Below are 24,198 nucleotides of genomic sequence, written 5' to 3' on the forward strand. Positions count from 1 at the left end.
TGAAACCCCGTCTCTACTAAAGAATACAAAAAACTAGCCGGGCGACGAGGCGGGCGCCTGTAGTCCCAGCTATTTGGGAGGCAGAGGCAGGAGAATGACGTAAACCTGGGAGGCGGAGCTTGCAGTGAGCTGAGATCTGGCCACCGCACTCCAGCCTGGGCGACAGAGCCAGACTCTGTCTCAAAAAAAAAAAAAAAAAAAGAATAAAAGTGAGGCTGGGCATGGTAGCTCACACCTGTAATCCCAGCACTTTGGGAGGCTGAGGCTGATCTCTTGGGCCCAGGAGTTCAAGACCAGCTTGGGCAACATAGCAAGACCCTGTATCTACAAAAAATTCAAAAGTTAGCCAGTGTGGTGGTGTCAAGCGTCTGTAGTCCAGCTACTCAGAAGGCTGAGATGGGAGAATCGAGACTACAATGATCCAAGATTGCGCCACTGCAATCCAGCCTGGGGCAAAGAGCGAGACCCTGTCAAGCAAGCAAGAGAGAAAGAAAGGGAGGGAGAAAAAGCCAGGCGCAGTGGCTCACGCCTGTAATCCCAGCACTTTGGGAGGCTGAGGTGGGCTGATCACCTGAGGTCGGGAGTTCGAGACCAGCCTGACCAACATGGAGAAACCCTGTCTACTAAAAATACAAAACTAGCCGGGGCATTGTGGTGCATGCCTGTAATCCCAGCTACTTGGGAGGCTGAAGCAGGAGAATCGCTTGAACCTGGAAGACAGAAGTTGCGGTGAGCAGAGATCACACCACTGCACTCCAACTAGGCAACAAGAAGGGAAACCCGGCCCCAAAAAAAAAAAAAAAGGGAGCAGGAGAAAGAAACATTGAATTCTTTGAGTCTCACTTTTCTCATTTGCAGTGTCCTAATTATTTCATATGGTTGTTTTCCATACAAAATAATGAAGTGGGCCGGGCGCGGTGGCTCAAGCCTGTAATCCCAGCACTTTGGGAGGCCGAGACGGGCGGATCACGAGGTCAGGAGATCGAGACCATCCTGGCTAACACGGTGAAACCCCGTCTCTACTAAAAATACAAAAAAAAACTAGCCGGGCGAGGTGGCGGGCGCCTGTAGTCCCAGCCACTCGGGAGGCTGAGGCAGGAGAATGGCGTAAACCCGGGAGGCGGAGCTTGCAGTGAGCTGAGACCCGGCCACTGCACTCCAGTCCGGGCGACAGAGCGAGACTCCGCCTCAAAAAAAAAAAAAAATGAAGTGAAGCTATTTAATAAATTTTAAAGTGCTAAACAAATGTCAGAGGTTAATAGCTATAACTGTGCCATCAGCTAGGTGACTTTGGTCAGAGTTCATTAACAAATGTTAAGTGATTTGAAGAAGTAGAAGGCAGTCCGCACTCCCAAAAACTACCAGTCTTATTGAATAATCTAGGGGGCATTTAGTTCTAGTATTCTGGATTCCGTGTCTGCCCTTCTTTTTCACCTGAAAAATTTCCCCCAAGAGAGTTATTCCCAGGTCAGAAAACAAAGGGCTCCACAGTCTCCTGAAAATGCACTTCACCTGAGAAGGCAAGTGGATCGCCTCTAATCTAGTACTTATCAACTGTTAAGGGACATATGAATCTCCTGGGCATCTTCTAGGGTGGAGCTCAGAGGCTATATTTCCAAAGAATCCCCAGCTGATACTGCACAGACGACATTTTAAGTAGCAAGGCTCTAACCTAGGGGTCCCCAATCTTTTTAGCACCAGGTTTAGTGGAAGACAGTTTTTCCACGGGGAGCGGGGGAGGGAATGGTTTTGGGATGAAACTGTTACACCTGAGATCATCAGCCATTAGTTGGATTCTCATAAAAAGCGAGCAACCTAGGTCCTTCACGTGCGCAGTTCACAACAGGTTTCGCGCTACTATGAGAATCTAATGCCGCTGATCTGACAGGAGGCGGAGCTCAGCTTGCTCAGCTCACCTACTGCTGTGCGCTTCCTTTACACGCCACTAACACTAGGGGCGGCGGGACTCCTACTCTAACCTTTTCCCATAGCCCCATTTAGTTTCCTAGATGAGTTCACCATCACCTGGGAAGTCACAGAAAGCTTGAAGAGCATAAGGTATACACTAGGGATGGTTTGGGGAACCTGGCTGTTAAAGCTCTCCCTGAGAAGGGGAAGTGAGCAGGTTTGAGGGAAAGAAGGAATAGGTGACTGACAGATTAGTGGAGAGCACTGAAGACCCACGATAAAGTTTCCGTTTGTACCTTGGTAACACCATCCAAACCCAGATACGATACCCCTAGGAAAAATCACTCCGGCCTGCAACTTGCATCCTTCGATAAAACCTCGATTTTCACCAACAGGTCATAATGATCGGTTTAGGTGCCTGCATCTTACCCTGTAAGGTGAACCAGAGAGAAGGAACAGTGCTGTTCCGCCCGCAGCCCCCGCCCTGGCCTGGCACAAGTACTGTCCCCTCCCCCATACTGCTTATCTAACATTTGTGGAACGCTTTTCACAATTTGCGGGTTCTAGAAAGGCCCAAGTCCAGGCCTAGAGCGCTCACCCAGTAACTTCACCAGGGGGCGCGGCGGGCCCGGCGACGCAGCGACTGTGACCCTATGGGCTCGGAGCGCTTAGCGGGCGGTCTCCGCCGGCCCCTCCCTACGACCTGGGCGGGAACCGAGACAGCGCGCAGGCCGCTTCTAAAAGGGGCCCCCCACTTTGGGAGTCATCGCCGGAGCCTGGGTGCCTGGAGCTCCGCCCGCCACCCCTTCCCGGGCCCGCTGGAGCCCGGCGTCCCGACCCGGGGCCGGTAACCAGGCGCACATGGCCTGCCCGGCCCTGTTTGTCCTGGCAGCGCGCCGCCCTATTTGAAGCGGTTTTTATCTCCCAGAAACCAGCAAAACCCCAAGCGGAGTCTAGGGAAGATGAAAGGGGCCGAGGGGCTAGGGAGGGGAGGACCGTGAGGCTGCGGCGGGCGGGAGCTGGCACCGGACAGGCGGAGACCGGGAGGCGAGAGAGCCAGACTCTGGGGGGTCCGGAGGAGCCCGTCCGGCGGGGTTGGGGCGGGATCCCGGGGATCCACTCCATCCAGAACGCCGCCTCGCTCAGACCAGCTCCAAGGCGCCCCCCTTCCTTCCTCCGCCCCAGCCCCGTCTCCCGTGTCTCTTCAGTCACAGCCCCCAGCCCACTAAAGAAGTCTTCGGAACTCGGATTTCTTCAAAGCGCCTTTGAAGCAGCGCGCCCCGCCAGAGGGCAGGAGATTTCCCACCTGGGCGGGGGCGGGAGTGGCGTCAGGGGGTGGGGGGGGGCTCGTAACCCGAGCCCGCCCAGGATCGCCGGCCCCCTCCCACCCGGAGTATCGCCTCTCGCGACCTGCGAGGTGGACAGTCCAACGCGGGTCGCAGCTGGGAGTCGGGCCCAGGCCGGGGGGAGTGGCCTGTGAGTCCCCTCAGCCCAGCGGGGGAACCTTGGGGGGCGGGGGCCGCACAAAGCCCTATTGTAGCTCGGGGATGGCCGCCACAGAGTGGCTTTTGTTCTTCGGCTAACTCCGTGGCGGGCACGACTGATTGCAGGCCCCGGGCAGGGGGCGGGTTACGTGCCAGGCCCAGTCTGCCCGCCGGGAGCCGCACCACCGCCCGACTGGGGCCGCGCTGTAGTCCGCACTGCAACCGCGGTGCCAGCGCTCGGTCGCGTCACTGCCCTGACCAGGCTCAATTGGTGCAGTCCAGAAAGTGCCAGGGTAGAAACCAGTGAGTCTTCCCAACTCTGCAGAAAGCACTGCACGCCCAAAAACAACACCGCCGGAGGATTTGACCGAGAAACAATTTTGTTTTGTGTTTTGTTTTGAGACGGAGTCGCTCTGCCGCCCACGCTGGAGTGCAGTGTCACGATCTCAGCTCACTGCAACCGCCGCCTCCCAGGTTCCAGCGATTCTCCTGTCTCAGCCTCCCAAGCAGCTGGGATTACAGGCACCTGCCACCACGCCCTGCTGATTTTTGTGTTTTTAGTAGAGACGGGGTTTCACCATGTTAGCCAGGATGGTCTCGAACTCCTGACCTCAGGTGATCCGCCCTTCTCAGCCTCCCGAAGTGCTAGGATTACAGGCGTGAACCACCGCGCCCGGCCAATAAACTATTTCGCGGCGAGCATAATAAGCAAACGTGCACGGTAGAATATTCACCCATGAGTAGTCTCCAATTTGCTAAGGAAAAAAACTCATTGGCCCTCGCTTCGCCCTTCCTCTTCTCCTTTTCTCACCAGGACAAAATTTCAAATTCAACTTTTATTTATTAAATTAAAAAAAAGACTCCACAAAGGGCATGATCCCTTCCATTCCACAATGTTCTCTCCCCAAGCTCCGGCGGCTTTAACCCTTTAACTTGGGGCCTTGAGACAGCAGGGGACAGAAAAGGAGGATCCAAAGTTACAGGAAAGGCACGAAGCGGCTTTAAAAGTCACTGGAGGTGGAGATGGGAGCATCCGAAGTCCCAGGGTAGGGGTGTGTGGATGCACCCCCAGATCAGCTTGGGGGCCTCTGTCTTCCTAGCTCTGTAAGTTCTTCTTTCTCAGGGCTTCTAGGCACCATGTCTAGCACAGTACCTTGCACAGAGTAGGCACTCAAAAAATACTTGATTTATTTGAATCTGATCCCAGAGAAAGCCTTCCCCACTGATTCTTCAGGAGGTGCACCTCCAAACCAATGTCCTCCTGTTAGATGGGCTTCCCCAAAGAGCACATCTAAGATGGCAGCTGCAAGCTCTCCATAACCATGGCAACAGGGGATTAACCTGATGGGGTCATGGTGTCTAAGGGGAGGGGCAGTGGAAGAACCTGCTCTGGGGTCAAGGGAGCTGGGGTACATTCCAGTACTTCTCCCCTCCATAGGACTTGAGGTTTCACAGCTTCTGGCTGGGGCTGGGGATGTTAGGGATCCCCCTAATCAAGAGATACCGCATCAACTCTTTAGCAGAGATCTAGCTAACCCAATTTGTAGAGACTTCATTATAAGAGAAACCCCATCAACTGAGATCCTGATGATAGACATTCTATTGCCAAGATCTTCTCCCCTAACATTTTGTCTATACAGAAATGCATTTGACTAGAATTTCCTTAGTAGAAATGGATCCACTTCCCTCCCCAGCTCACTCTACCTGACCCGTCATCATAACTTACATAAATAGAATTATTATTACTATTCATTACTCCTGGTACATAGGGGTTAAATATATAGGCCTGGGGGCAGCCTCCCTGACCCTGGGGTCACCCCATCTTTGGGATCAGATCCCCGCTGGTCTGCCCCCCTCTTGGCACCCTGCCTCTGGCCAGGTCACTAACCCCAATCCCCCTAACCATGGTCCCTGATGAAGAGGCCACCAGGGGGCAATAAATTATCATTATCACTGTGTTTGTAAAAAGGAAAAAAAGTTCTGGAGAACAGAAAGCAATGATGTAAGAAGTTGGGAAGACTGAAGCCTAGAGGCTGAGGGACAGCAGTAAATAAGCTTGAGAAGTAGAAAGGGTACATTTCAAGGAGTGAGATGGAGAAATCGTGTTGGGAGCCCAAACTGAAAGAAAGTGTGTTGGTGTGGCAGGGCCAGAGTCTACGAAGCTGGAGTGCGGAAATTAGGCACAAGGGGAGGGCCTGAGATGAGAATTTGCAGAAAGTCAGTCTCATGGTGAAGGGAGGTGAGCTGAGGAGGCATGCAAGGAGATACCCAAGCCCAGAATGACCAGGAGGGAGAAAGAGGGAGAGAGCCCTGAAGGATGGCATGCATGGGGTAAAGAGAGTGATTGGCAAGCAGTGGTCTAGAGAGCCGAGAGAGACTGGCAGGGCAGCCCTGGGGTGGGAGACCTTCCACCCGGCTCAGATCTCCAGCAAGTTGCTCTGCTCAGGGCTGCCTCCAGGGGCTTTCTCTGGGGTTGCTGGCGAGGCGGAAGGTCGGGGCGTCTGACTGGCCTCCTCTTCCCCTGTGCTGCGGACCTCCCCCAGCTCCTTGGGGCCACTGGGAGGGGGACCTGGGCCTGGTTCTCCATGGGTGCGCTGGTGTTTGCTCAGGTGGTCACTTCGGGTAAAGCGCTTGGAGCAGAGCAGGCAGGTGAACTTCTTTTCCCGGGTGTGAGTGCGCACGTGACGCTCCAGCTCATCCGAACGAGTGAACCTCTTGCCGCAGAAGAGCCAGTTGCAGACGAAAGGCCTCTCGCCTGTGTGCCAGCGCAAGTGGGCCTTCAGGTGCGAAGCCTTGCCATACACCTTGCCGCAGCCAGGGATGTGGCAGCTGTGGATGGGCTTCTTCCGCAGCCCAGCCGCTGCTGCTCCCAGCCGCTCTAGCTCCTGGCAATTAGGGCAGTCGCAGGAGGAGCGACCTGCCCCACTGCCCCCATATCCACCACTGCCCCCGGTGCTCGCACCCCGTGGGGGTTTGGCTCCACCACTCCCTTCCAGCTGCCCACTATTTCCCACTGCCTTGGGTTTATAGACATCTTGGGGCAAGACATGCTGGGGCCCTGGTTGCAAGAGGTGGGGAGCTGGGTAGGGGGCTGGATTAATAGGAGCAAAGTCGGATGGGTAGGTGGGCAGCTGGGGGTTCAGTGGAGGCTGAGCTGGACCTGTGGGCAGTGTCCCTTGCAGCCCATCACCCTGGCCCTGCCCACCACCTAGCCAGTTGCCTCCAGGGTGCATGTCCCACCATGGAGTAGGAGCATTGCCTGGGCCTGGTGAAATGCCTGCATGGATGCCTGCCTTGTACCAGGAGCCATAGGGGTGTGTCATGTCCAGAGAGGTGTAGACACTGGGCAGACAGTCAGAAGAGCCGTGCCCCTTGGGCACTAGTAGCCCAGGCTCCTGGGTGCCCGTGGGCCCAGGGAATGAGTGGGAAAAGGGAGGGTAGTCATTGGCATAGCCTGAGGTGGGTGCTGGAGGACTGCCTGCAGGTGAGAGGAGCCCATTAGTGCTTGAAAAGGGGGCTGGATAAGCATCCCCCATGGTTTTGGAGGCTGAAAGGTCACTGCCCACAGAGTACGGCTTCTTTGTGCCTGCTTTGCCCAGTGTTGTTGAGTCCCGCAGAGGGCTGGAGCCACCAAATTTGCTGCACGCTGCCGTCAGCATGGCCAGGGGACTGGAGCCATAGTGAACTTCCTCCTGTGGAAAGACAGACGCACTGCTGAGGGAGAGGGGAGGAGAGGTGCAGAATGAAGGGCAACACTTTAGGTCTGTGACCTAGAGACATCCACAGCAGAACAGAGGGGTCAGGGAAGAGTTGAAGAGGGTGGAGAATTACAGGTAAAAGAGGTTGGCCAGTGAGAACTGGACCTCAGGGCAGACTCACATGGAGTCGTGGGAAGAAGTGCAGAGGCCCAAGACTGCAGCTCAGTATCCCAGCCTGGGAGGCAGGAAGCAGAGCTCATTCTGGAGTTGCTAGAGGTGTACTAGGGGCCTCCAAGGAACAGGAGGTTCTTTTTCATTTTGTTTCTGGTTTTTTTTTTTTTTTTTTGAGATGGAGTCTCGCTGTTGTCGCCCAGGTTGGAATGCAATGGTGTGACCTCAGCTCACTGCAACCTCTGCCTCCCGGTTTCAAGAGATTCCCCTGCCTCAGCCTCCCAAGTAGTTGGGATTACAGGCGCCTGCCACCACACCTGGCTAATTTTTTTTGTATTTTTAGTAGAAACGGGGTTTCGCCACGTTGACCAGACTGGTCTCAAACTCCTGACCTCAGGTGATCCACCCACCTCGGCCTCCCAAAGTGCTGGGATGATAGGCATGAGCCACTGTGCCCAGCCTTTTCTTTTCATTAAAAAAAAAAAAATTATTTTTTGAGACAGTCTTGTTCTGTCACCCAGGCTGGAGTGCAGTGGCCCTATCTCGGCTCACTGCAACCTTTACCTCCCAGGTTCAAGCAGTTCTCCTGCCTCAGCCTCCCGCATAGCTGGGATTACAGCCGCATGCCACCACATTGAGCTATTTTGTATTTTTAGTAGAGACGGGATTTCACCATGTTGGCCAGGCTGGTCTTGAATGCCTGACCTCAAGTGATCCAAAACTCCTGACCTCAGCCTCCCAAAGTGTTGGGATTACAGGCGTGAGTGGCCACGCCCAGCCAAAAAAAATATTTTTAGAGACAGGGTCCCACTGTGTCTCCCAAGGTGCCATCACAGCTCACTGTAGCCTCAAACTTCTTTCTGGGCTCAAGTGATCCTCCCACCCTCAGCCTCCAGAGTAGTTAGGACTACAGGTATATGCCAGGGGCTCTTTTAAAATGGCTGTGAGAAGAACTGAGGATAGAGACAGCAGCTAGGTGAAGTGAGAATTGGGGATCCTGACCCTTGGAAGTAGGTTTGGAGCAGACCAAGGCCATGGTCAGGGCCTTGGAGAGGAAAGATGAGGCTCGAAGAGCAGTGTAGGAAGAAGGTCAAAGTATTAGGGGACTATATTTGCTCCCATGCCAGATTTTCCCAGCTTCATCCCATACCCCATATTCCATTTCCTGTCGCTGCTTCAGCTCCTGACTAAGGCAGTGGTCTGGTCTCCCTGAGGTCCAATCCTCATGTCCCTGGTAAGGAATCTCTTGGCAGGGACACGGCTGGGGAGCAAGAGGAAGTGATGGTGGAGACACTGGGACATTGAGAGGGAACAGGGCTGCCGCCAAGCCCGAACTGTGGCTGAGACAAGAATGCCTTTCAAGCAGGCAGTGAGCACCTCCTGCTTTGTGGTGCCAGCTGGTACCCCTTTGAGAGGGCAGGAAGAGCCCAAAGTCGTCATCCCCTTCCAAGGCAAGGAATGGGGTGACTAAGACACTGGCCCACAGCCATACTGCTTCATGCCTCAGTGTCCCCTAACATGTAGTCCTTCTAGTACCGTGAATGAAGGAAGACACGGATGTAGTGTATGGGAGTCTTTTAGAAATGCAAGGGTATCTTCTGGCCAGGAGCGGTGGCTCATGCCTGTAATCCCAGCACTTTGGGAAGCCGAGGTGGGTGGATCACGAGGTCAGGAGTTCAAAATTATCCTGGCCAAGATGGTGAAACCCCATCTCTACTAAAAATACAAAAAAAATCAGCCGGGTGTGGTGGCGGGCGCCTGTAATCCCAGCTACTCAGGAGGCTGAGGCAGAGAATTGCTGGGAGGTGGAGGTTGCAGTGAGCCGAGATGGCACCACTGCATTCCAGCCTGAGCTATAGAGCGAGACTCCATGTCAAAAAAGAAAAAAGAAAAAAAAAGAAATGCAAAGGTATCTTCTTAATGCCCACCATGCTGCTGCTACCATGCCAAACCACTCTCAAGATCTCTGCCTCTCAGGAAATCATGGTACCTCTCCCTGGGGGAGGCATCCAAGGAGGAAATGCCCTACAGCATTGCTGGCTGGCATAGACATTCATTCATTGCTGGGAATCCCACCAAAAAAGATGCCCTCAACATCTACCCCTATACAGTTATATGGGTATGAAAGGGCTAAAAGAACATGTTTTGAGGATTGGGTTCTTCACAAACTGATATTCCTGATCCTTTCCCAGTAAAGCTGAGAAAATAACTCAAGAATTCAGAGTTCTCACACCTGCCTGGTAGCTCTTAGCATGTAGTATGTGTACGATGCCAGTCTGAGAGGTGGGGCCTGGGGCCCTAGGGTTGCCATGAGGTGTATGTGCATCCCCACTCCTGCACTGCTCCCCAAGTGCAAACCTGCTGCTCCTCCTGCCTAGTTACCTCTCTCTAAGGTCCCGCTGACTCCCAAACTGAGCCACCAAAAGCTTTCTCCAGTCTAACCACAGTGAACACTCACGGTTCCTCCTAGTCAGGGTTTCCCAGGAACCCCTGATCTTCCAAGCAGTGGGTGAGCTATGGCAAGGCAGCTGATGGGGAGGACTCAAATCCTAGCAGAAAGAAGAGGTAGAAACATGGAGTTCGGCCGGGCGCGGTGGCTCAAGCCTGTAATCCCAGCACTTTGGGAGGCCAACACAGGCGGATCACGAGGTCAGGAGATCGAGACCATCCTGGCTAACACAGTGAAACCCCGTCTCTACTAAAAAAAAATACAAAAAAACTAGCCGGGCGAGGTGGCGGGCGCCTGTAGTCCCAGCTACTTGGGAGGCTGAGGCAGGAGAATGGAGTAAACCCGGGAGGCGGAGCTTGCAGTGAACTGAGATCCAGCCACTGCACTCTAGCCTGGACGACAGAGCGAGACTCCGTCTCAACAACAACAACAAAAAAAAGAAACATGGAGTTCAAAGGAGAGATGCAGATACCCAGAGACATGGGGCACAAAGAACCTGCGTAGGGTGAATGATTGAGGTAAAAGACCCATAGCAATGGGGAAAGGAGGACCTGAGGGGAAAAACTGGCATTGAATGGCAGAAATAGCTACAATTCCAGCACTTTGGGAGGTCAGGTGGAGGAGGGTTGCTTGAGGCCAGGAGTTTGAGACCAGCCTGGGCAACATAGTGAGACCCCATCTGTATAACAGATTTTAAAATTAGCTGGGCTTGGTGGTGCATGCCTGTAGTCCCAGCTCGTCAGGAGGCTGAGATGGGAAGATCGCTTGAGCTCAGTAGTTAGAGGCTGCAGTGAGCTATGATTGCTCCACTGCACTCCAGCCTGGACAACACAGCAAGACCCTGTCTCAAAAACAACAACAAAAAAAAAAGAGGCAGAAATAGGCAGGGACCTAAAAGAGCAGAAAGGTAAAAAGACACAAACTAAGAAGGAGAGATGATAGAAAAGAGACTGGGCTAGAAAAGCAAAGAAAAACAGAGACGAAAAGAAAGGAGCGGAAAAAAGAAAAGGGGGAGGAGAAGGAAGAAGGCAGCCTTCCTACCTAAGAGAAAACCACCATGGTGCTGGGCCCCAGAAAACCCCCAGACCAGGCCACTCCTCCCTTCTTCTCCCCCCTGACCGCCCCCTCTCCCTCTGCCCAGCCCGGCTCCGATGGTTTCCCTGCGGTCGGTTTATTTTTAAAAACGCCGACGCCGTCCCCCACCCAGCCCTCACACTGCGGCCACAGGGGCCTCAGCCAAGCCCAGGGACCCCACCCAGCTGTGGGGAGGGAAGGAGGGGTGAAAGAAGGCAGCCAGCCCCAGGCCAACAGGAGACCCCAGCCCTGGGGAGTGGAGGCCCAGAGGGCCCTTGAAGGCAGGGAAGGGGGAGCAAGGAACCAGACCCCAGTGCTCGGGGGGCTACGGGCTGAGCACGTGGCTAAGTTTCACCACAGCCTCAGTTTCCTTCTCCTGCTGATTGTTCTCTCCTGAGAACTCAGGGAAAGAGTCCTGGTTAAGAGTTTTAAGTATGTGCTCCCATACCTGATCAAATGTGTTCCCTTTCCAGGGCCCAGCAGTCCCACCTTCGAGTTGTTCCCTCCTGACCTCCACCCCACCACCCTTAAAACAAAACAAACAGAATTAAAGTATTGAAGTGGGAGTGTTTGGAAAAAGAACAAGATAGGAGCTGTCCCAACTCTCCCACCCAGATGTGGAGCAGGGGAGGGGGACCCCTCCTCCCAGGGAGCTCATGGTGCTGTGCCCAGCCTGGCCTCCCAGTGGAAATACTCACTAGACATCTCAGGGCTGATTGGCCTTAGGTTCCCATTTTCCAGTTCTCAACTTTCTCAGCCTTCTCCCAAGTTTCTTCGTTCTCCCAGCTTCCCAATTCTCCTTTCCCACCTAGGCCCCCAACCATTTCTTCCCCCTCCCTGTTCCCTGCATCTCACTTGGCCGAGGTGAGCCCCTCATCAAGCAGCAGCTGCTTCCCTCTCTGAACCCCACGTTCTTCCCACTGCCAGAGAGCCCACCCATACCAGGCAGAGGGGTTCCTGGGGAGGTGGGGAGGAAGTTAAGGGCCCTGGTACCCAAAAACTAGGTGCAGGTGGTTGAGGGATAGGAGGGACTGGTGTGCCTTTGTGTTGCAGGCATCTCTAGCTCACAGGAATGAGGGGACATGAAAGCCTAGCTTCCAGGACACTCTCCTTTCGCCATGCACTATCCCAATCCCATGTCTTTCCAGCAGGCCTCTGGGCCAGTCCCTCCCAAGGCACCAGCGCCACGTTGGCAACACTGGCATCATGCCCACGCCCACTGACACTGTCCCTGCCCTGGGTGGACCCAGGATTTCCATGCATCTTATTCCTCAAGACCACAGTGTTTCAACGATGGCTCAAAATAGAGTCTGTTGGGGAGGCGGCAGGACAACAGTCTGCACCCATTGCATCTGCGGGTAGACCCCTGGCTGGATACAGAGTGTGACAAGGGACATGGTGTCCATCTGGTTGGCTTGCATGCTATTCCCCCAAACTCAGCCACAAGCTTACTGTCTCACAGCCTTGTGCACACACCATTTATCACTTGGACTCCCAGCACTCAGATGGCCCCACTTACACACACACACACACGCTCTCTCTCTCTCTCTCAGAGCCCGCAGCACACTCGACTGCACCCTAACGATTACACTAAGGCCAATGAACACAGGTGGTAAAAGACTCCTGCCCCATCTCTCATACACACACCTCTCCCACAGGTTGAGTGAGTCGGCTTCCTGTTTGGCCCCGCACCCCTGGGTCTGAGCTAGGGCACTGGCAAGTGAGATGTGGGACCCAAGAATAGGGCAGAGTCAAGGCTACTGCAGGGGGCTGACTTTCGGGGAGGGCCCTCTGGCCCTCAATTTCTGCAGAGAGACCTAGAAAGCAGGACAGAGATGGTGACAGAGGAACAGTGTCAGAGACCCAGAAGCAGGGAGGAGTGTGGCCCTGAGTGGCTGTGAGCCCTCCCTTCCCAACTCTGTGCCTTGGGTCTCCTAGAAGCCATGGTAGAGTCAGAAATTTCTCAAGACGCCAAACCCTGACCCTGATAGTACCCCAATTCCCCTTGTCCCCAGCGCCAGAGGCAAGGGATGCTGGGGTCCCAGCCCGGAGGGGAAGTGGCCCAGTCCGCCCTGGAGCCTCCCACTCCCAAAATAGAGCTGAGTTTGTCTTTGGCTGAAAGCTAAATATTTGTGAGCCGGGCAAGCGGCCTCAGACCCCGTCCCTCCTCCTTGGTTCCCTCTCAGGCCTGGGCTCAGTTCCCCTGGTCAGCCCCCCCACACGCACAGGCTGGCCTCCTCCTTTCTCTCATAGCCTGCCTCCTCTCCTCCACACACCAGCTCACAGGCCCAGCCCCCTCCCCACACAACCAGGCAAGATCCTGCCTGGGCTACGAGTCCCAGGAGACAGGACCCCTAAAGAGCTATACCCAGTTGCTGCTCTGTGCCCACTCAGCCAGTCCTCTCTGCCTTCTATCTCTGCTGCCAGCTTATGTATTTCCTACCTCTCTCTCCTCACTACCCCTCGTCCCCCTCCCCCTCCCCCTCCTTTCTCCATCCCTTTTCCACTCCTCACAGTCAGTGTGCTTAGCTGACCTTAGGTAGGGGTCCATGCCGTCTTCTGACCTAATCCCCTCTCACCCTCTTTTCACTGCCCTCTGAACCCTGGCCCTATTCTTCCCTCCCTTTTCTCCTGCCCTCTGCTTCCCCTTTCTTGGACCCCACTCCTCTCTCCGCATCAGAAGGACCCCTGGAATTGACAAGCACCAGAGCTACTATCTATGTGAGTTGGAGGAGGTGGGTGGGCAAAGACTAGGACCATTAAGGTTGTGGCTGGTTTCCTGGGGAGAAGAGGGGACAGTTACCTCAAGCAGGGAGGACGCCATCCTGAGGCTGGGGAACGGGTCCCAAGGAGCCAGGCAGATGGAGAGAGCTGAGCCGGGGAGAGAGAGAAGGGAGAGGGAGGGAGAATGGGAGAATGGGAGAGAAGAGATCTAAAGTTAGAAGGGACCGGGGTGGGGGGTGGGGGGTGGGGGGCTGCTCTCTGTCTGTAGGGATCCACCCTCTAATTACAGCTTTCCCAGTGGAGAAGGCTCCGGATCCAATGAGGAGGGCGAGAGAGGGAGGCAGAGGGTCCAAATTTCCTGCTCCATTTGCTGAGCTCCCCAAAGAAGGGATCAGGGAGGGAGAGGAGAAAAAGGGGCGCCCATGGAAGGGGTGGGAAGCAGGAAGAGGGGAGAGCAACACGGGCAAGTTGTCAGGGCTTTCTCGCGGGGGCTGCTGAGGGGAGAGGTTAAAGGGATGGTGGACCCCGGTGTCCTACACATGGCAGCAGTCCCATAGGCATCTGTGGGCACCCCTCCCAGAGCTCCCCAGTGTCATGTACCTGGGGAACCTGGGGCTGGCTGTCCCGAGTCTCTCCTCTCTGGAGGTCTGGCAGGGAGAGTGCAGGAAACGGGCGGCCTGAGGGTGCTGGAAGGGATCCGCTGTCTTCCAGGCCAGCTCCACTCCTGTTCCCACTCAGGCTCCGGTCCTACAGTTCTACTCTGACTCCAGAGTCCTTGCTGCTGCTCGGCGGCTGCTGCTTCTGCTACTGCTGCTGCCTAGGCTGCTGCTGCCCGCCGCTGCTGAGGAAAGGAACAGGAGGGAAAAGGAACAAACCCCAAACCACTAATTAGAGATCCAGGGGGGGGATGGGGGGTTGGGGACGACACTCACACACAGAGACTGGAACGCACTGACATATACACTCATGGCCGAACACAAGGGTGATGCATGCACACGTACACACAGTACCACTCACATGGGTACAGCCACTATCGTGAATGAACACAGACGGACACACACAAATGCACACAGTGACACACTAGAGGCACACGTACCACACCCGCCCCAGCTGACCATGCAGAGGCTTGCTTCCCCAGTCACCCACCTGCCTCTAGATCAGGACAGCAGTGTGTACGTGCCCCTGTGTGTGTGTACATGCCCATGTGTGTGTGTGCATGTGTGTGTGTTTGTGTATGTTGTGTGAAGAGGGATGGAAGGTTCTGAAGTAGAGGTTTCTCCTGCCTAAACTTTTAGTGTCACTGAGGTAGGTTCCAGAGCAAGGCCTGGAGGAAGGGTTGAAGAGTTGGGAAAGGCTTGGTATTGGCTTGGGGGTCCCTCAGTCTTCCAGTGCCTCAGTTTCACTGTTTGGAGGTCATACCTAGGCCTACCTCACTTTGTGGGGCAGAACCTGGATCGTGCTGATGAAGAGAAAATTTAAGACAGGCAGGAGTGAGGGTGGCAGTAGAAGGTCATTGGGTCAACTCATTCATGCCGACACCTAGCCCCTTTGGATTATTTTCCCCAAAAGGAAATGCCCTAACCTCCATCATTCCTTGTCAGTTACCATCCCTGGGTAACCAAGTTACCATCTCTTAGAGGCCATGGGTTTAATCTCCATCCTTTGGTGGACAGTTCTCCTGAGTGATCTGACTTTCCTGGGAACTCCCGGTTCCCTTTCTCATTGCCATACATCAATTCCCTCTTCCACAGAAAGAACTGAAGTTAGAACTTAATAAGGACTTCCCAACTTTGACTTCCCATCAAAATAGGAAATAAGAGAAGGAAGGTCTTAAGAAGAGAAACCCAAAAAGTCTATTACCTGAAACCTGGGCCCTGGGCCCTGAGGTGTTTATGGGAGAGAGAGGACTGGGCAGCTAAGTGGTAGAACCGGGAGCTCTCCCACAGGGGGGCTTAGCCTGCTGGGGTTGTTTTGCAGGTTATTCCTTAACACACACCTCTCCCCCTCCCAGCTCTGCCTGTCAGGGGAATAAAGCCCCATCATTTCCACTCTCCTCACTCTGCAACACCATCCCCTCACTTTCTCGGAGTGCCCACTTCCTTGCTCCTTTTGCTCTCCCAGATCTCCACAGAAAAAGCTGGTAGGTGGCAGGAGCAGATGGAGGTCCAGGGAGGGTTGCACAGCAGTTTCGCCAGCAGGCAGGGACGAATTTCAGGGTAGGGCCCAGGAGTTCTGGATTCTAGCCCCATGATTTGATTTACCCCAAGGAACTCTGGGAACCCAAGGTTTAGGGGAAGGGTTTGGGAACCAGGTGGCTGATAGACAAAGAAAAGGCAGCAAAAGAAGAAACAGAGTAAATGAAACAGTCCAAGAGAATCAGAAGAGCTATCACCAGGTATAAGAAAGAGAAAGAGGAAAACAGAAGACCAGATGTGTGGCTTTAAACAAAAACAACAACAACAAAAAACAAGGCAGGAAAGAAACTAAAAAGGTAAAGCAACAGGCCCAGAGGAACAAAGATGGGGAGACAATGGCTTCGGATGGACAGGGAAAATAGCCTGAGGCATAGCCAGGTCCAGAGGAGGAGGAGGAGGAGGAGGAGGAGGGTGGTTGTGTTGTGTTGCCAGGCAGGTGGGGGGGCGGGGATGGAGTATAAATAGCACATAATTGTGTCCGCTGATTACACGGGCCACCCCACCCGTCTGCCTGAGAGGAAGTGCCCGTGGTGGGGTGTCCCTGTGACCTCGCGGTCTCCCCCTTGTGGGGGGAGTCTGAGACTGAGGTGCCAGATGGATTTCCGGGGCCCCGAAATCAGAAGCTGGGAAAGAGAAGCTTTAGAGAAATTCTGTATCACCAGCAGAAAAGCCCAAGCCCAGTTAGATCAGGCAGGAAACTGAGGCAGAGGAGAAAGTCTAGACTCTAAAGAAGAGATAGCAGGTGAGGAGGGGATTGGGACTCAGATTAGATGAGAGAAGAAAGGAAGAGACTGAAGGGGAAAAGGAGGAAGGATGGAAAGATGAATGGACGGACAGGGCTGGGGAGAGGGCTTGGAAGGAAGGGTCACCTTCTCACTCCCCGTGTGGGCTTTAATCCCTAACCCTACCCGGGAAGGGGCAGATCCTATGAGTGCTTGGGAAATAAAAAGGAGGAGCAGAGTCCCAGGAAGATGTGAGCCAGGGCCCCTAATGTGTCAACATAGGACACCCTCTGGATACAGAGCCTGTTCCCCACCAGAGATCAGCGCCAAAGATAGGTAGAGGGGCTGCCTGAAGTCCCCAGTTGCTGCCCTCAGGACCCCCTGGGTTCTGACTTCTCCATGTCCTTTTAAAAAATAGTCCTGCAGCCAAGCTGAGGCTCTGGCGTTCCTGGGTCCAGCTCCCCAGTTTCCTTCCCAGGGCCCTGAGGGGCTGGGGGCAGCAATTGGAAGTCCTAACCAAGGACCTACCTCCACCCTCTCAGGCCTCCCTCAGCCCAGCCTCCCAGGGGGTGGGGCAGCCCAGGCAGAGGCGCCATGTGGCAGGGGCGGGTAGAGGCTGCGGCTCTGGTCCTTCCAGTATAAACCCCCTAGGCATCTGGTTTCTATCCACCACCCCCCACCACCCTGGGGGCCCCTCAGCCTCCGCCCACGGCCACCCAGACGCTGAGCTCCAAGGGATGGATGCCCCAGAAGGAAGGGGTGGGATGATGCCTTTCTGATATCCCAATGCCAGGACTGGGCTGAACCACAGGAACCACTCCCTTCCCACCCTCCCCTAGGAGAATCAGGGTGGGCTTTCTAGGTTAGAGGGGGTTGAATCTGGCACCTGCCTCAGTTCTCCAAATGATTTTGGATCTTTTTGGAAAGATCAGTGGGGTGAAAACAGAAGGAAAACTGGGCAGAGTGGGGCCAGGTGCGGTGGCTTACGCCGGTAATCCCAAAGGTTTGGGAGGCCGAGGTGGGTGGATCACCTGAGGTCAGGAGTTTGACACCAGCCTGGCCAGCATGGTGAAGCCCCATCTCTACTAAAAATACAAAAATTAGCTGAGCATGGTGACGGGTGCCTGTAATCCCAGCTACTCGGGAGACTGAGGCAGTAGAATCACTTGAACCCGGGAAGTGGAGATTGCAGTGAGCTGAGATCACGCCATTGCACTCCAGCCTGGGCAACAAGACCAAAACTCCACCTCAAAAAAAAAAAAAAAAAAAAAAAACTGGGGAGGAGAGTGGGAGACCTGTACCCTCTATTCCCAAGGGATGCTACCTCCGTCGTCCACACCATCGCCCTCTACCACTCTTCTAGGTTGGGCTGTCTCTAAGAGCCTCGTCCAAAGGGACTCCCAACTTTTCACCGTTGCTGTTATAGAAGGTTTGACTACCCTAGGGAGAATCACCAGAGAATAGTGAACAGAGCCCCTGAAACAGAGACTGACACATGCACTAATACATACCTGATGAGGGACACATTCATATCTGCATACTTGCACACACACAAGGTGACACATAATTCATACACATTTGTACTATGCAGGCATCCATATTGACAGACACTGATATATACATATACAGATAATGCTTACCCCAAGACACCCTAACCCCCAATCATAAAAATGCACACACCAGTATATATATATACATTGTACAGACTCACAACCACCTAGACTACTCCCTACAGGGACTCCCAGACACCCATCAACACACACATCTACACATGTGCAGATGTCACATACATACACCCAGGGCTATCATTACAACTTTACAGCTCTGGAGATCTCTGAGGTCTCCTAAAGGGCATTTGGGAACCCCTCTCCCTATAAGGATCTGGGGATAAGGGTGATATGGAGGCCAATGCCAGTCCCGCAAATTGCTGCCTCCAACTCCTACTAGTATAAGAAGCTCCAGTGTACCTTTAGGTACTGTTGATCCAATACTCCACACACACACCAGAGTTCAGAAACCCAGATGGCCCAGCAAACTCCCTGGCCCTGGGGAACCCCAGCATCCCTACCCCCACCCAGGCCCCCGCTGCTCTGCGGCCCTGCTGACTCATCTCTCCCTCTGTGGAGCTCCCCAACCACAGGGGCCTGGAAGAGAAGCTTGGAAAGTTGCGCTCATGTCCCGGGCCCCTGGTCTGGCCACTACCCGCCCATGCACCCAGCCCAGCCCTTGTCTCCAGTGGATACTCCAGCGACAGAGAACATAGAGGGGACAGGAAAGAAGAAGGCACCCAGAGACAGGGAAACAGAAAGACACAGGAGAGACAAAGAGGAAACAAATGGTGGGCATACAGATGAGAGACCCTGAGGATCAGCTACTAGTCTGTTGGGTTCTCCAAGAGCAATGGGGCTGATGACCAGGAAAGCTTGCTCCTTGGGTTGAAGGAACATCCACTCATGGCCTCAGGATTTAGAGACTGCTGAGTGCCTTGACCCAGCATTTCTGACACTAGGCTCAGCGTACTTGGGGAAGAGGATCCAATTTTAGGAGGCAAAGCTGAGGACACGGGGTAGAAGGAAAGTTTTTAAGAGGCTGGCAACCTTTGTATAGGACAGCTTGGAAACGGAGCTCCTCATCCCAACAAATATGTACACAAATTTACAGGTACAGACAGAATACAACTTCCCTCCCTCTCTGCTAGGTGCCCCATCCCCTCTTCCAGCACCAGGGCTACAAGGCAGGACTTCTGCGACTGGCTCTGGCTCCCCTCTTCCCTGAACCTTGGGTTCCTTCATTGATATTGAGCCCTGATACAATTCAGCAGCTTTAGGAGAGGCAGATCAGAATCAGAAACAGAAGTACCATGTAAGGAGGAGGAAGGAAACTGGATGGCAGGGAACAAAGAGGAAAATGAAAGGAAGGGGAAGACTGAGGTCTGATTCTGAAACAAGGGACCTGTCCTGGATGCCTCTGTCTAAAATGGGACAACATTGAATTAAGTAAGAACCTAGTCATCTCTAGAAAATGACCCTTTGTAAAAATGACCCTAGAATCTGATCCATGAAATATACTAGTGTCTTTCATAACAAGAACTTGGGGTGATGGAGTTCTGATCACATCATCCCTAGGAGTGAGGCTGAGCAACTCAAGGGGATGGTCCTTCAAAATCCTAAATACAGACTGAGTGAGGTGGCTCACACCTGTAATCTCAGCGCTTTGGGAGGCCGAGGTGGGTGGATTACCTGAGGTCAGAAGTTGGAGACCAGCCTGGCCAAAATAAAATTAGCTGGGTGTGGTGGCACGTGCCTGTAATCCCAGCTACTCGGGAGGGTGAGGTAGGAGAATCACTTGAACTTAGGAGGCAGAGGTTGCAGTTAGCCGAGATCGCACCACTGCATTCCAGCCTAGGGGACAAGCGAGACTCCATCTAAAAAAAAAAAAAAATCCTAAAAATACACACCTCTCCCCGCTTTATCTGGCCTGCTGTGTTCTTCATGGGAGCACAGATTTTTGAGATGTGGAATGAACCTAAAGAACATTCTTTCATTCAACAAACGTCCAGAAAGCACCTACTTTGTGTCAAGCACACTGGGCTAGACTTAGGCATGCGATAACAAGCAAGACAGACTCATCCCTTCACCTCACAAACTAACCAGCAACTAATACAGAAGAGTAGGAAGTATCTCGATAGAATAAGTACTGGGGAGCTGGGCGCAGTGGCTCATGCCTGTAATCTTAGCACTATAGGAGGCTGAGGTGGGCAGATCATGAGGTCAAGAGTTTGAGACTAAGCCGGGCGCGGTGGCTCAAGCCTGTAATCCCAGCACTTTGGGAGGCCGAGACGGGCGGATCACGAGGTCAGGAGATCGAGACCATCCTGACTAACACGGTGAAACCCCATCTCTACTAAAAATACAAAAAATTAGCCGGGCGAGGTGGCCGGCGCCTGTGGTCCCAGCTACTCGGGAGGCTGAGGCAGGAGAATGGCGTGAACCCGGGAGGCGGAGCTTGCAGTGAGCTGAGATCCAGCCACTGCACTCCAGCCTGGGCGACAGAGCAAGACTCCGTCTCAAAAAAAAAAAAAAAAAAAAAAAAAAAAAGAGTTCGAGACTAGCCTGGCCAAGATGGTGAAACTCCATCTCTACTAAAAATACAAAAAAACTTAGCTGGGTGTGGTGGCGGGTGCCTGTAATCCCAGCTACTTGGGAGGCTGAGGCAGAAAATTGCTTGAACCTGGGAGGTGGGGGTTGCAGTGAGCCAAGATCATGCCACTGCACCCCAGCCTAGACAACAGAACGAGACTCCATCTCAAAAATAAATGAATAAATAAATAAATAAATAATAAAAATAAAATAAAAAATAAGTACGGGATGTTATAGGAGACAAAAGGGTAAATCTAAGCCAGTGTTGGGGAGTGAAATTAAGGAAGACTTCCTGGAAGAAAGGATGACTAAGTAAAGAAACTGAAGGACGAATCAGAGTTATCAAGTAAAAAAAAGGAAGCGTGGCCCCGGCGCAGTGGCTCATGCCTGTAGTTCCAGCACTTTGGGAGGCTGAGGTGGGTGGATCACATGAGTCCAGGAGTTCGAGACCAGCCTGGGCAACATGACAAAACCCCATCTCTACAAAAAATACAAAAACAAAAAACAAAACAAAAAACCATACCCTGGGTGACAGAATGAGACCTTGTCTAAAAAAACCCGTCTAAAAAAAAAAAGGGCTGGGCGTGGTGGTTCAAGCCTGTAATCCCAGCACTTTGGAGGCTAAGACGGGCGGATCATGAGGTCAGGAGATTGAGACCATCCTGGTGAACACGGTGAAACCCCATCTCTACTAAAAAATACAAAAAACTAGCCGGGTAAGGTGGCGGGCGCCTGTAGTCCCAGCTACTCAGGAGGCTGAGGCAGGAGAATGGCGTAAACCCGGGAGGTGGAGCTTGCAGTGAGCTGAGATCCGGCCACTACACTCCAGCCTGGACGACAGAGCAAGACTCTGTCTCAAAAAAAAAAAGAGGAAGAGTGTTGTAGGCAGGGGGAAGAGTATATGCAAAGGCTCAGAGGTATGAGGGATTAACAACTTTTGAGATGCTGAAAATTGAATGTGAGTGCAACACAGAGTGCATGCAGGCTGATGGAGAAGTTCTAATCAGCTATGCAAGGGGCCTAGACTTGATCCAAAGGCAACATAGGAGAATACTTGTATAGTAGAGAAACAACTGACTTCAGAGAGGAGAATGAAATAGGGGCTTAGAGCCAGGCAGTTCTGGGTAAATCAGGCATTTACAATGGTGCAAGCTTGGGTAAGCTATTTAACCCTTGAGGCCTAAGATTCCTCTCCTGTTGAAAGGGACAATGTAATATGGTAACCTCCCAGGGTTGTTACAAGGATTAGCAATAATACATGTAGAGTTCTTAGCACAGTGTCTGGCACTTAGTAGTTTCTCCATAAATGGTGTCTATCAGTATTGTCACAGTTGGGAGAAGGGCAAAATTGGAAGCAAGGAAACAATCTGTTGCAGCAGTCCAAGCAAGATGTGGGAAGGTGTGGCCTGCAGTAGCAGAGAGGATGAGCAGAAGTCAATGAAGGGGGCCAGCACGGTGGCTCACACCAGCACTTTGAGAGGCCAAGGTGGGCAGATCACTTGAGCCCAGGAGTTTGAGACCAGCCTGGCCAATATGGTGAAACCCCTTCTCTACTTAAAAATACAAAAATTGGCTGTGCCAATTTTTGGCACATGCCTGTAATCCCAGCTACTTGGGAGGCTGAGACATTAGAATCGCTTGAGCCTGGGAGGTGGAGGTTGCAGTGAGTAAGAGATCGCGCCACTGCTCTTCAGCCTGGGCGACAGAGACAGACTGTCTCAAAAAAATAAAAATAAAAAAATAAGTCAATGGAGGGGTAATATTGAGGATGTGAGGTGGAGAGGACTTGGTGTCCAATCGGATGTGAGGGGTGAATAGTCACAGATGACTGCCCTTGATCTATGTGTTGATGTGTGTGCTTGCACACAGGACATGCAGGCATTTTAGAGGTGTATCTATTCAGTTCTGAGAATGGTTCTTGACAGTTGCTGGATCTGGCGAACAGAGTGAAGGGCCAGGGCAGTATCTGAGGACCTGGCCTGCAGTTTCCCAGAAGGACCTCCGCCTCTGCCCTCTGCCCCAATCCCTCCTGAACTATTTCCTTTCCCCATTTTCACCCATGTCTCCCTCCCCTCATTCCATCACCTCCCCTACATAGGAACCGGCTGTAAGTTCTAAGCCTACCTAGGCCCACTCTTTCCCCTCCTTCCTTTTTCCACTGCCTCAGTTAATGAGGGTCCTTGGAACTCAGCTACCAACATTACCACCTCCTCCCCATACAGCCTCAATGGGACGCCCCTCTCTGGATTTCAAAGCACTGTTCAACGTCCCCCATCCACCCCCACCCCACGTGGACGTGTGAGGCAAGAAGCACAGTTGAAGCTGAGGCAGGATGGGGGGGTCTCAGCCCGCAGCCACAGCTGTGGGAGAGCTAGGCACCCTCAGACGGACAGAACAGGTCGTGAGCTCCGGGGCTGCTGGGAGGTCTCTCGCGGCCTAGGCCGGGCTCAGGGCCGCCGGAGATCTCGCCTCCCTCCCGTGCCTCAGTGTCCCCGCGCGGCCGAGGGGCGGGCAGCCGGGGGGCGGGGAGCGGGCGGGGCCGGCCGGGCCAGGCGCCCGGGCAGGAGGCAGCTGCATATCTGCGGTCCCGACCACAATTGCTGGGAGTCGCGTCCCGGAGACTGGCGGCGCTGACTCTGCCCGCTGCGGCCGCCGCGCCGATTAGAGCCCGAGAGGGAGCGCCAGCCCGGGGGAGGGGGCGGCGGCGGGGGAGCTCCGGATGCCCCTTCGCCACCGCCCAGCCAGCGCCCCCCGCTGCCCGGCCCAGTCCTTTCTCAGCCGCCCGAACCCAGGACTGGAGTCCTGCGTCTTCGGTCGTAGATTTCTCGAGGCTGCCTCCAAGCTTCTTCCTCCGGATCCTGCAGTGCCCGAGGTCCCGACGGTGCTAACATCCCGTTGACCCCAGCCTGCCAGTCTCTCATGCCCTTTCTCTTCCTCATCAGCCCACACAGAGAGGAGTCAGGATCTCAGAGCTCCCCCATTCTCGTATCCTCCGCTCCCCAACGCACTCTCTAGGCAAAAGCCCTTCCAAGCGAAGGAGGAGGTCAGAGACGCAGAGGACGGGCTTTCCAGGGCCAGAGCACCCCCTGCTGGCTGGCCCGAAGTCCCTCCCCCTCCCCCTCCAGCTGTGATCTCCAGCTGTGGTGGCTGAGAAGAGCTGGCTCCTTTGATCTAGGAGCGTGGCAACCCCCTCCAGGCGCCCCATTAACCTCCATTATCCCAATTAGGCAGCACTCCCAGTCCTGGATCCAAGCTTCAAAGCCCCCTCAGTTGGGAGAAAAGGGAGCTGAATGGTAGGCCCCCTACCTCCCCACCAAGCCACACCACTTTCAGACAAGATCCAGGTGCTCTGGTCTCCAGCTTGTGTACATGATAGCAGGGCCAGAAGAGAGACCCTCAGGGGCCACCCTCGTCCCAATCCTGAAACTTCATTAAAAAGAGAAGCAGATAGTCAAGGGGACCCTCTTTTGCTGGCCCATTTTCCTGCATTCAATGACTTCAGTGGCAGCATCCAGGTTCCTGGCTGACCTGAGCTTCCTATCAACTTATCCAGCTTTATCCTGTGGAAAGGAGAGCCAAGAGCCAACCCTCTCCTCCCTTAATCCTATCTCAACACTCCCTTCCTCCCTCCCTC

At 53.8% G+C, this 24,198-nt stretch overlaps 1 protein-coding gene across 1 annotated transcript; it reads right to left on the reverse strand.

Moving 5' to 3' along the window:
• Nucleotides 1-4,213: 4,213 nt before the first annotated feature.
• On the reverse strand, nucleotides 4,214-13,724 carry SP7 (Sp7 transcription factor). Its single transcript, XM_023210576.2, has 2 exons — nucleotides 13,588-13,724; nucleotides 4,214-7,084 (listed from the first exon to the last, which is right to left on the reverse strand). The coding sequence occupies exons 1-2, from the start codon at nucleotides 13,606-13,608 to the stop codon at nucleotides 5,810-5,812; spliced, it is 1,296 nt and encodes a 431-aa protein (XP_023066344.1). The 5' UTR covers nucleotides 13,609-13,724; the 3' UTR covers nucleotides 4,214-5,809.
• Between the last annotated feature and the right edge of the window lie 10,474 nt (nucleotides 13,725-24,198).

Source organism: Piliocolobus tephrosceles, chromosome 10 (assembly GCF_002776525.5).
Source record: "Piliocolobus tephrosceles isolate RC106 chromosome 10, ASM277652v3, whole genome shotgun sequence".
NCBI lineage: Eukaryota > Metazoa > Chordata > Mammalia > Primates > Cercopithecidae > Piliocolobus > Piliocolobus tephrosceles.

What these genes read in the sequence shown, in the direction of transcription:
- SP7 (XM_023210576.2), bottom strand. Translation starts at nt 13,608, where the DNA reads ATGGCGTCCTCCCTGCTTGAG. An exon ending in TGGCGTCCTCCCTGCTTGAG is followed by an intron (nt 7,085 to 13,587) that starts GTAACTGTCCCC and finishes GTCTTTCCACAG; the next exon opens with GAGGAAGTTCACTATGGCTC.